Genomic DNA, 12,792 nt, shown 5'->3' with positions numbered 1-12,792 from the left:
AAAACCTTTCAATTAAGTAGGCCCCACAGGCGCATATCTGAGAGAGGTACAGATTGTACTGAATGACACAGTGACTTGGTCCCTACGTTTTCCTTTGCGAGAAGAAGGAGCCAAGACAAAGGACTGCAAGTCCTTAAGTATATTACCCTCCTCAGCAAGTTTTTTTTTTAAAGAACCTGCAAAAAAAGTGCTACAGGATTCATGCTAAATAGCTTTGAAATAATAGATCCCAAATAATTCTATGCAGTTGGGGGAAAGAGGGTGACATCTTTTCTGTGGCAAAATGAAGAGCAATGTTGGACTTCTAAGGGACAGAATGCAGAGGGATCCATATATTCCAGGTACAAGTCCTTCAGTAGTAGAGCATGCACAGAGTTCCAGGCCCAGCCCGTGGCCACCTCCAGTTGGCCTCGCAAAGGCCTCTGCCTATGACTGTTGAGAGCTGCTGCCACTATACAGAGCAGTGTTGCGAGTTAGGTTAACACCATCACAGATGCAGAAATCGGTTAATTAAGAAACCCACAAATACAAAATTACTACTGCTCTGAAATGAGAGTCTTTGAATTCTGTTCAGGTAGCCGATGCAAACATAAAATGGAACTAACCCTTTTCAGCCTAGCTCTGAAATGAAAATCCAAGAAAAGACAATGTAACGATGGCAATAATAGTATAAGCACATGGCACCCACCTGGGCAGTTGGTATTTTTTATCACGGATGTTTTACTTTTCTGAGCTTGCTCCTGTTTTAATAAAAGCAAAACAAACCCTAACAGGTTAACAAAACCCTAAAACTAAACACCTGCAGCCACACACCATTAATATTCAGCAGAAATCACAACATCTTTGTTGGCTTTTCATTTGGAAAGAAAGTCCTGCATAAGTGTAGATAATGTTTTCTTGGGCACAGCCCATTCAATATGGAACAAAATGCAAATACTGAGATTCAATACGAAATATGGTATACAAGAGATAGAAACAAATGGTGCATGGGGATGTTAAAAAGATAGATTAGATCCAATGCTATCATTGCAACCACCATTCAGCTGTTTTGCTTTGCTGCAGAGCAAGAGCCTGTTGCAGGTAGATTTCTCCAGGACCTTTTCATTTGTCTTCCTTGTCCCCAAGAAGGAAAGCGGTATGGATCTACAGAGGCTGCAACAAACGTGCTCCAAAGAGATTGTTTAGCAATTACTATTCTTTTTAACAACCCAATCACACAACAAAACAAATTAACTTCTAGCCCAAAGCACAGCAGAAGTCTCTAGGGAGTGAACAAGGACAAGGTGACCCAATTACTGCCAGCACTTCTAGATGATATCCTAGCAATCAAGCAATATAGCCCTTTCTCTATTTCAGAGGCAGCTCTTCCCCAGCTGCCTCTCAAGCATCACATATACAACCCCAATAGAAATGCCATTCTCTTTTCTACTGTGACAAGGCACCAGAGATGACACCAGTGAGGCTGCCTTCCTAACTATTCTCAGAAAAGCCTGTGGGGTTCTCTGTCCTTGCCTTTACTTGTGAAGCTAAAGCTCTCCCCCCCCCCCCCCATGAGCTAGTTGCTCTAAAGCAGGGATATGCAAGTCAAGCCACTCCAAAGGACCACCTTTTGTTAATTCAAGAGAGCTGAAGGGTGGCGTAATGGTTAGAGTGTTGAACTATGACCTGGGAGACCAGGGTTAGAATCCCCTCTCAGCCACGAAGCTCACTGAATGACCTTGGGCCAGTCACCACCTCCCAACCTAACCTACTTCACTGGGTTGTTGTGAAGATAAAACGGGGATGAGAACGATGTGCACCATCTTGACCTCCTTGGGAGAAAAGGTGGTATATAAATGTAGTAAGTAATAAGCTCATTTCTGTGTATCTCCCCCCTCCCCCAGTGATTTCTTTGCAGCCTTGTTAACCCCCTTTAGCACATGCTTTCCCCTCCTGATCTCTCTGTGCCCTCCCCCCCCCCCTCTGTTTCTCATAACACCCATGATCGTCTTCTTGCAGCACCATAGGTCTTGCTTTGTCCCGGTCTCTTTTGTCTCAGTTATCCCACTCACTTCAAAAGTTGATAGGGCTTCTCTGCACTTTTATTTTATGCTCTGATTCTACCCCTGTCCTGATATTTACACTGCTGCTCGCTTAACGCAGCAGCAATGCACAAGTCATCCATTCTCCCAATCTTTGCATATATTACATGGCAGCAAACTGAGGGTTTGCATCTGAATATACTTGGATAGGGAACTGTCACCCTAGGGCCTAGAAATTAAGGAGGGAGCAAAAGCCTTGATGTATACTCACTGTATTTGGGTAATGGAATTCAAATTTCACAAATGCGTCCAAATCATTGGGTGCCACACCTGTGCAAAGAGAGGAATTTAGCTGAGCAAACAGCTGTAGAAACAAAAAGAAAAATGGGCCAAATCTTATGAACACAAGACTGCCGATCATCTCACAGGAAAGAAGAGGCCTCTCCTCAGAGATGTTTGTTCCCGATTGTGACCCAATTTCCTTGATAAAAACAAAATGATCCTAACTACTGATTAACAGAGGTCAAGTTCTCAGTTCTGTCAGCTGCAGGGAAGATTGCAGAGCAGGAAGGAATCTTAAAAATTCATGTCAATGGTAGACTACCTGGTGGAGCTGGTAGATTTATTCCTCGGACAATGATAAGATGCATTTCTGTGCTACTGAGTTCAGAAAATATTCTACAAAGCAAACAAAAAGAAACAGCGGTTTACTCCAGCAATCCAGACGTACTTCACATTACAATACCAAACGTAGTGAACATGTAGAAATAGGAATCATGAAGAAATACACAGCATCCTTGCTTTCTGACAGCTAATTGCGGGGTGAAAACATGGTTAGTTTATGAACCCCAAAGCCTTGCTTAACCATGGTGTTTGGTCACTGCAGCCCAGGGACTCTCCAAGCTACAGAGGCACAAGGCAAGAGTAGCTGGAAAACCAACCAACAAGCCTTGCCTGTTTGCCTACTGAACAAGCTGCAACTTAGTATTACATATGCAAACACAGGCAACATCAAGATGTGAACAAAGTTAAAGCCCTTTGACTCAAGGGGCTGGGGGAGAGTGGTCCCATTTTCGTGGCAGCCCCACATTTATTGAAATGCCTAGTTTCCACTATAAAACATTGGTCACTTTTTTGGGAACAGAAATTCACAGTATTCCAGGTTGCTCTTGTAAGGTTCAGAAAGGTTTTGTAAAGCTCATCTATCTACAGAGATAAGACATTTGAAACCTTCTCATCTTTTGGACAGCCATACCTTACAATTTTAAAGGTTCTCTCTTCAAAGTGGTGGCTTGGGGGATCCAGCCCCTGGGCCTGCGCAAGCTGTAAGATGTCCAGATCTTTTTTACAAATCTGAGCCAGCTTCTCAAACCTGAAACGCAACACAGAAATACACAACATAAAATAAAAGTGAGAAAGATCAGGAAGCATATTGCCAGAGCCTGCTCTGGTTTCAATCATGTTATCAGTGGGTGGCTGCTAAACTCATGGAGGCAGCTCCTACTCAAATGAGAGAATGGCTGGGCTCCACTTAAGGCAGAAATAGCTCCTTGCCAGAGATCAATGGGAAAGCTGTCTGGAAACTGATCAAGCCGGTGGAGCACCAGAGGGATGTAGCTTTCATCACTGATGGGATTTGGGAGCTGCCTTCATCAAGCAAGCACAGGGAGCAGAACACTGGTTGCTCACCATGAAATTTCCTTCTCGTTTGACATATGGAGACACCCACCATGTAGGCTGCAATTCTCCAGCTCACCCAACGTAGGGACATGCCATTGAGCTTCCCCTCAAGTGAAAAAGTCGTTACACTTTACATAGTTAAGAAGGGAGGAACAACTTTTTCCCCAGCCACAAAATGACTAGACCCAAGGCATAAAAGCAAAATTCATTCTGCCAAGTGCAATTTGTACTGCACCTAATTGAGATGTGCCTTCAATACTAAACTCATAATAAACCTACCGGGAAGTTTCAGATACATTTCCCAGATGTGTGAACTGCTTCGAATACTGCAAACATTTCTATTAACAGAAAAAAAGGAGGGGGAAGTCAGACCACAAGCTACCTTCAAAAACTGATCTGAGAGAGAGGCTGGCCACATTCAGACAATCAAATCTCTTTAATAAGCTGAAATAAACATATGCAGTTATTGCCTTCTGGGCAACCCAACCCAGCTCCAATGAAGCATTCCACAAGTGAGTATACAGTCATCTGCATAAAATCTGCTGCTGGGTTATAGCATTAGTACCATAACTCACAGACTTTAACACTGCCACTAGAAGTTCTCTCTTATTTCCTCTTAAAAACACACATACAAGGGACCTATAAAGAAGGCAGCAACTTTTTCTGAGCACCTTCATTTTCAAATCACTTTTGAAAGGAGAGAGAGGGTCACTGACGCTTGTGCATATATCACAAAAGAACAACAGTTTAGAGTTGTATGCAAAATAGGCCAGTTTAAAGTATAGAGAACATTCTACTTCCACTACAGGACCCTTAGCTATGTATAATGCTATAGGAGAGGAAGGAGGCACACACCTCATGCTGGTCTCTCAATAGCTTGATCAGCTGAACGTACACCTCTTCTGCTTTCTGAGAGAGTCTGACATCTTCATGATGTATGATAATAAAGTCACCTTCATCATCTGTAGGTGGTGATGGCAGCTACACAGCAACACACAACACATGTCAGAGCTTCTCTGGTAAAATTGTGACAGAGAAAGGTGAGCATAGGGACACTCGTTCAGAGAAGATAAAAAAGGGGGTGGGGGCAGGATATCAGGAAAGGGTAGCAGGATACTTTCAAGGTTCCTGCCATACTCAGCTAATATGCTGTTAATGCACTCTTCCCCACCCAATCTAGTGTCCTCAACATGCTACAGACTACAACTCTCATCACTGCATGGTTGCTGGCTGAGGCTGATGGGAGTTGTAGTCCAAACCACATTGGAAAGGCTGTGCCAATACATCAGTTTTCTGAGACCTGCAGGTAACGACTAGGAATGATACATCCAACTGTCTTGAATTTCCAACAGCACTGAAAGCATTTATCAATATGAGAAAGCCAACTAGTGACTGCAAGTTTACCACATTCCTCAAGTAAGGTTTTAAACAATCTTGAAATGCCCTACCCTTCTGATCATTACCACAGCAGTGATTCAGGATATCAAACAAGAAAATAGAAGACCAAAGGATTCCAGGGCAAATATAAATAGTTGACTACAGCTCATGCATATGAAAAAAATTGACCCACTACATCAGGGGTTGTCAACCTGGTCCCTACCGCCCACTAGTGGGCGTTTCAGGATTCTAGGTGGGCGGTAGGGGGTTCAACGGCACAAGCTGAATCCTCCTTCCATAAAGCACTGGTGGGCGGTAAGGAAATTTTGCCACCAGGCAAGATGCATTAGTGGGCAGTAGGTATAAAAAGGTTGACTACCCTAGCACTACATTCATATATGTTAAGGGACAACCATAAACCCAGTCAGTTCTGTTCATCTTCCAAACTGTAGGAACCCCAAGTAACTTAAGGCAATATGTAAAAAAAAAGTCTCATTTTTGTAACCTGCATGTATGTATTTTTATATGAGTGAAAATTGCAAAAATGTAAGGCCACCTAGGCAACAGAATTAGGTGCCTCCCTCCCCTTATTCCCTACTCTGAAGTGGCTAGAAAGTACAAAATAATAACTCAGAAGAGGCAATTTTGATGGCTGAGAATAAAACATACAAGCAAGCTCCCATTTACATGCAGGTTACGTTGCAAGGTACCACATGTTTAAGTGAAATTTTATATAATGAATATACATATGTACAAATACATATACATATACGTGAGAGAGAGAGAGACACTAGGTGCAACTGAACAAATTCAGAATTTCAAAAAAAGTAAAAGGCTCCTACAATTCAAGGAGAGGAGGCAGGGTTACAGCCAGGATGAGAGTGCAGGCCTATGGTTGGGACCAACTGCAGACAAGCTTGCCTCTCTCTTAAAAGAATTGCAAGGTTTTCTGAAATAAAACCCACAAGAGCTGTGTTCAAAGGCAACAAAGGACATCAGACGACAGATAGTGGTGTGAAGAGTGCTTCCTTCAAAGCAGACCTGATACACTCTTAGGAAGCTTTCTACTAACCTTGGAAATGTCGACCAGTTTGCCACTTTTTGCCCGCTCGATCTTTGGCTCCAAGCTCTTGGCTGTTCTTAGGAACGCCTTGGCTTGCTCCAGATCATTTCTCTTCTTTGCCTGGACTGCAGCCTTTAAGTACTGTTTCCTTCTACTCTCCAGGAATTCAAGGTGCTCTAAAGCTACAAAGAAGCAAAACAACTGGGGTGTTGTCATTGTTGTGGTGGTTTTTTTTTATTAAAAAAACTTTTCAGATTTGGAGATATTGCAGGCTCGGTTCCAGACCACTGCAATAAAGTGAATATTGCAATAAACCGAGTTACGTAAACATTTTCGTTCCCCACTGCATATAAAAATTATGCTTGCACTATATATAGTCTATTAAACCAGGCTCCCCCACTGGCTGCAGGGGCGGGAGGGGAAAAACCCACCTCCAACCCTAGCCAGCTCCACTCCTATGGCCAGAAGGGGGAGGTGGTGACAGCGGCAGGGCTTCCTTCCCCTGGAAGCAGACAGGCTGCTTGCAGCTGCACCTGCGTCCTCGCAATGAGCAATATGTGAGAAGCGCAATAAACAAAGCGTGCCTGTGCTATTGGAGGAAATTATTTATTTATAAATTTATAAACCGCTTGACTGTTAAAAAAGCACACACCCTCAAAGCAGTTTACAACGAGGATAAACAATAAAATTACCGGTAAAAACAACTAATTTAAACATTAAAGGAATAAATTCAGCAGTAAACCCAAAAGATATTAAAACATACATCCACCTTCTACACATTTGGGTCGGCTCATCTAAACAAAAATGTTTTTAGCAGGCGTCATAAAAGCTACAGCGAAGCTGCCTGCCTGATGTCAAAGGCAGGGAGTTCCAATGTGTTGGTGCTAAGACCCTATCAGATTCATTTCTCACAAATGTGAAATGGGCAACAGTTGTTGCTCGTAACAGTGCCAGTTCTGCAGACTGAAGTCGAGTGGGCAATACAGGGGGGTAAAGCGATCTTGCAGGTAAACTGGTCCCAAGTTATTAAGGGCTTGATATACTAATAGTAACACCTATAGAAAGCTATTTCCTGCTTAGCTGTATTCCCACTCGGCACGCAAGGCTGTATGAAAGAAACAGAAGGTTTTCTCATCCCAGGGACACACAGAATAGGCAGTAATGGTGCAGAAAGAAATGTGTGGCAGTGGCTTCTATTTATTTCCACCCTCACACCGTAGCATCTCCTGTGCGCAATCTGCCCAGTCATCCACAGCCACATCCATTAGATAAAGCCTTGCTTGCCAGGCTTTGACTCAGACGGAATACTTGAACTGTGTGTGGGAGCTCAACATTTGCAAGGAGTGGGGGAGGACATGAAAAAAGAGGGGCAGAAAGGACACTTCTCAGGGAGGCAAGAACTTTTATTAAGCCTGCCAGGTATCTTTATGATGTCCTTTCCAGAGGGCACGCACCAGCTCTTCCAGGCTCCTTAAAGTAAGAGGGGAAAAAGACCTAGCCAAGAGGTAGTCCTGTTTTCTCAAATGCAAGCTTGCCATCTGCATCCAAGCTGTGCAAATGTGTGGCATGTCTCCACGGAACACTGTCAAGCGAGTGTCATTGAACTGCTTTGGAGGAAGACAAAACACTGACTAGCTTGAACTAGTGCAAGTAGCAGTGTCCTGGTAGTTATCTTGATTACACCAGGGGATCTGTCTGTTATGTGCACATTTAAGTGGATAATTTGGGTCAGAATAGGAATCTGTATTAGTCACTCATTTGCTGTCCAGATTCTACATACCTTTCTATTCTACCACAAGGGAGGGCTTGTTAACATCTTTCGAGCACTCCAAACACAGCATTTCACAGCTCAGAAAATGAAAAGCCAACAAGGGCTTTGTCCCAAAGGCTTCTTCTGTTAAGCCTCACAGAATGTATTTCTTACGTACCATTTTTGTCTTGTTCTATCCTCAGCGTGAACAACTGTTTCCCCCTTTTCCTTCCTAACATCCTTTAAGTATCTAAAATACATCACTTCCTCAGTCTTGCTTGATGTAAATGAAATAAATACAACTCTCGGCCAGCCTTTTGAGTCCTTACCAACTGGAGAGATGTGCTCAGTGGATGCAGATTTCTCTGGGGCTGCTGCAGGGGTGGGTTGAGAAATATCTTTCTCTGGAGAGGTTTCTTCTGGGATTACAGCAGATGGCACAGTTATTGGCTGAACAACTTGCACTGGCTTCTTTGGCAGCTGAGTGGGCTTCTTGGGAGCTGGAGCCTGTATGGAAGGCTCACCCTAGTGGGATCAGAAAGGAATTGAATGCAATGAGCAGGAAATTCAGATATAGGGCCCAAGATGAGGACGGATGCTAAACAAATGGATCCCATTACAGCAGCCATCTGCTGTGGTGCTGCAAAAGAGAGACCTTTTTTGTGCTAAAGGGATCAGAAAGTCATCTTAAGAGGCTGAGAAACTCCTTAATAACAGCACTGTAGTCATAATCACTAAGCAGTCTTCAACAAAATGGGATATAGAGTGATTCATCATCTGAAGTCCTAGTGTGGCTTAACAGGAGACGAGCTACTACTAGGTACCCTAGCACAAAGTCTGTGAGTTAACCAGTTGAGCAGTAAGCAGTTAGCATTAGGAAATTAAGGGGAATAAGCAGTTTTAACTACCAGAGCTTCTAAGTTGTGGCCAATGCTAGTCCTTCTCAGAGTAGACCCGTTAAAAAGCATGAACATGACTAACCTGATGGGTTAAAAGGAATGGAAATGGTGACTGGAAATGTTTCAGTGTATGTAATTCTAGGTTAGTAGGATTTTTAAAAAACAACAGCAACAGCAGCAGCAGCAGCTTTTGAAATAGTTGGCTGTAACTTATGTTTTAAAATGGTAAGAATATTCTTCTGCATCTGTAAGCAAACAGATTTTTAAGCAACACACCTCGTCTTCCTCCTCCTCTTCTTTATTCTCTTCCTCCTCCATTTTAACCAGCCTGTTAGCATTTTCAAGGACGGCAGCAACTGTATTGTCATCTGCAGGAGCCAGTCCAGGGATTGGAGGAAAACCTGAAAAGAAGAGAGAAGAAAAAACCCCCAGTAGATAGCCTTAAAAATAAATGAAGATGAATACAACACACATTTATGAGGAGAACTACAGATTAAAAAAGTTGAAATGACAATTATCATTATACTCAGAAGATACAAGTTCTGAGAGTATTGAGCATGAACTCCAGCGGCTGCCCACAAAATGGATCACTGACACATTCAGGCCGAGGAGGAGGAGAAGTTTGGAAGCTTTCAATTTTAGTTAAATTGTTTGTGAACTGGGAGCTGTGTTTAACACTAATTATGGTTAATTTCAACAAGTCAGCTCCTCAAACGGGTCATATGCTGTATGATGCTGTTGCAACCCACCTTAGCTCAGGGGTCATGACCTGGTAGTGGGTCCCAATCCACCAGCTGAAAACCAACAATCTAACTTGCAATTCAAGAGGCCCTCTGTGCTGTTATCGTGCAACTTCATGAAAGTTTACAGTCACAATAAGCAGTTTCATAGCACATTCTGTAGTGTTGTCATGGAGCCAAGCCAGTCTCCTGACAAGGCAGAGTAGGAGGGAGTCTCCTGAAGCATTTCTGGCAAATGTGCCAGGAACAAAGCACTTACGCGAGGGTATCTCACATTTCAACGCACAGCCCTGACAGTGTTGCATACACTTACCAGGGGGAACTGGTAGTTCACCAAAATTCACTTTCCTTCCTGCTTTATGGGCTCTTATGGCATCTTGGTATTGCTGTTAAGGAGAAATTTTGGTTAGAGAATACAGTCATCTGACAGGTTGTGGGGAGGGGGAGATAAATACTTATTTGTCACTCATTTGTTGTGTTTCCCTTTATGCCATCAGGATTAGAAAACATTTTAAGAGCACTCCAGGCAGAACACTTCGTAGCTAGAAAAATGCAAAACTTCCTCCAGGTATTGCATCTGTTGCTGGGCTTGCAGTACACAGAGGCAACAACCCCCCCCCCCCCCACATGGCTTTAAGAAAAGGGCTGAAAGATTTGCCCCACATTCTTAGTAAATGTGATGAAATCATGGTTAACATGATTCAGAGTGCAATTCTACATGTGTCTCCTCAGAAGTCTTTCTGAGTTTAATGCGGGCAAGTTTGATAATGACATTCTCAGAGTGTAATGTGAACTATGTGATGCTGAAATTCACCACCCAATGAGCTTGTATTCCACAAGTCTAACAATTATTATTTTTATTTATCAAATTTGTATACTGCCTGGTTATAGAGAAATGTTTTCGCCTGGCTCCCCAAGATATGTAATGAAGGCGCCAGGTGAGCCTCGCTGGGGAAAACATTCCAAAAGCAGGGAGTCACCACAGAAAAGGCCCGTTCTCATGTTGCCACCCTCCAGACCTCCGGTAGAGGGGCCTCAGATGACAATCATAAGGTCCAGGTTGGTTCATATGGTGAGGGGCCTTTAGGTTATCGTGGTCCTGAGCAGTTTAAGACTTGATAGGTCAAAGTCAGCACTTTGAAATGGGCCTGGAAACTAACTGGTAGCCAACGCAGTCAGGTCCGGATTGGTGTAATACGCTCAAACAGGAGCAGATCCTCTCACTGCTCTTATATAATCAGTATCTTTTGTGATCTGATATATCACAGCAGAGGCTCACAACAAAATGATTACAACCAAGGGACTTTTGTGGTAGCACACACAGCTTCTTCTTCTTCTTTACCTTGGCTATCCTCTCGTGCATCCTGCTCTTCCGATCATCTCCATTTGCTTTGGCTTGAGCGGCTGCTGCTTTGTATTTCTCCATCCTCTGCTGCAAAGCCTCCATCACTGTTTTTGGCTGAGGCAAGGGACCTTCAAAAGCATCCAAAGAACGTATCATATGAGCTCAGCCACAATATAGGCACCTGCTTCTTGCACTTTGACCTAAGGGAGGACAGCGTCTCATCTTCCAGGTGTCGCTGGACCACAACTCCTACTATCCTTTAACACTGACCACACTGGTTGGAGCTGGAGCCCAACACCTTCTGGAGGGTCAGTGGTTAAAGGCTCTAACCCATTTTCTCCTTTTCCCATTGACATGAACAGATGCAACAATATTAAAAAAACAAAATGAAAAAAATGCTTCTGGTGTTTGTGTCTCTCAAAGAAAGACACACTTTATTCTTGTCTGAAAGGTGTATGTTGCAATATATGGAAAGACAAATTTATATATGCATATGTGTGTGTGTGTGTGTGTGTGTGTGTGTGTGTGTGCTCTCTCTCTCTCTCTCTCTCTCTCTCACACACACACACACACACACACACACACACAACAAAAAGAACACAGTACAAATATCTGCATACTTAAGACTATATATATGTATATAATTGGAATATTTCAAACAAGAAACTATGGTCCATCAATTTAAGATCATTCCCTGCCTTTTTCATATGTATAACCTATCAAAAAGTTATAATAATAATAATAATAATAATAATAATAATAATAATAATTTCTTATTTGTACCCCGCCCATCTGGCTGGGTTTCCCCAGCCACTCTGGGCGGCTTCCAACAAAAGATGAAAGATACACTAAAATGTCACATATTAAAAACTTCCCTGAACAGGGCTGCCTTCAGATGTATTCTGAATGTCAGGTAGATGTTTATCGCTTTGTATATCTAGTTGTAACCTAGATATACTGTATATGTATATATTACTATAAAGTGTTGCTTGCTTGCTTACTTATTAAAAATTAACCGTTTACTCATTTGATTTTATACTTATTCAAAAATCAGAATTGCAAATTACCATTAATTTTTACAAAATTTACCATTAAATTTCACCCAAGCATATGACTGATGCCGTATCTACCAAAAGCATATATAGATGAATATTGTTTCATGTTCTGTCAGTCCAATAAGCGATGGATAAGCTTCATTTTTCAACAGAAGTATTGCTGCTCTGTCTAGTTTGCCTAATTAATATCTGTTACCTAATTTGTTACCTGAACCTAATTAATATTTGTTAATTTAACTATTGAAGTGATGTGCCAAATTTTAAGTAACCAGTCGTCCAATCTAGGTATTTCTCAGTTTCTCCAATTCTGCGCTACAATTTCACAGGCTGCACTTATATAGATTAGAAATGCTGTTCATACCTATTATACTGTATGATCTGAGTTTCTAATCTATACAATACACCTCACAAAAGAGAGGCTTTGCTTTAAAACACATCTTATCCGAAGCTTTATTACCTTGACTGTCTGGTGTTGTCAAAGGAAGGGTGGTTTCCACAGCTACAGATGGTGCCTGTTTTGAGGGAAGCTGTATCATTTCTGGACTTTCAAGGTCTGAAAATGTGGGTGTCAAGGGAAAAGAATTTAATGCATTTTATAAAAGGCACGGAAGCGTAGAGATACAAATTCTTCACTACAGTTGCAACATAATTCAACAAGAGCCAAAGAAAATTTGGTACTGTAAAGAGAAGCTGCTTTTTCCAATGGGAACAAATGTCGCTCTAAGTCTGGGGTTGCCAGCCTGCCACCCACAGGCACAATGGCACTGCTGAATACTTTCCCCAGCGCCCACAAAACCTCTAGAACCTCCCACCCGTCACTGCCATGATCATGTGGTGGCGTGGGTGGTTACCTTTCCCTCTT

At 42.5% G+C, this 12,792-nt stretch overlaps 1 protein-coding gene across 4 annotated transcripts in view; it reads right to left on the bottom strand.

Annotated features, from left to right (window-relative positions):
- Positions 1-12,792, bottom strand: part of CC2D1B (coiled-coil and C2 domain containing 1B) — a 37,798-nt gene that overhangs the window by 5,858 nt on the left and 19,148 nt on the right. For all 4 annotated transcript variants that reach the window (XM_077928739.1, XM_028733487.2, XM_028733488.2 and 1 more), the window contains 12 exons: positions 12,388-12,483; positions 10,873-11,003; positions 9,844-9,916; positions 9,067-9,191; positions 8,221-8,416; positions 6,151-6,323; positions 4,557-4,682; positions 3,981-4,039; positions 3,277-3,393; positions 2,626-2,699; positions 2,293-2,351; positions 689-740 (listed from right to left, as the gene is read on the bottom strand). In XM_077928739.1, the coding sequence (XP_077784865.1) occupies positions 689-740; positions 2,293-2,351; positions 2,626-2,699; positions 3,277-3,393; positions 3,981-4,039; positions 4,557-4,682; positions 6,151-6,323; positions 8,221-8,416; positions 9,067-9,191; positions 9,844-9,916; positions 10,873-11,003; positions 12,388-12,483 (1,281 nt within the window). The remainder of the gene's footprint in view (positions 1-688; positions 741-2,292; positions 2,352-2,625; positions 2,700-3,276; positions 3,394-3,980; positions 4,040-4,556; positions 4,683-6,150; positions 6,324-8,220; positions 8,417-9,066; positions 9,192-9,843; positions 9,917-10,872; positions 11,004-12,387; positions 12,484-12,792) is intronic.

This window comes from Podarcis muralis, chromosome 5, assembly GCF_964188315.1.
Source record: "Podarcis muralis chromosome 5, rPodMur119.hap1.1, whole genome shotgun sequence".
Lineage (NCBI taxonomy): Eukaryota > Metazoa > Chordata > Lepidosauria > Squamata > Lacertidae > Podarcis > Podarcis muralis.
This window is presented reverse-complemented; position numbering and strand designations above follow the sequence as displayed.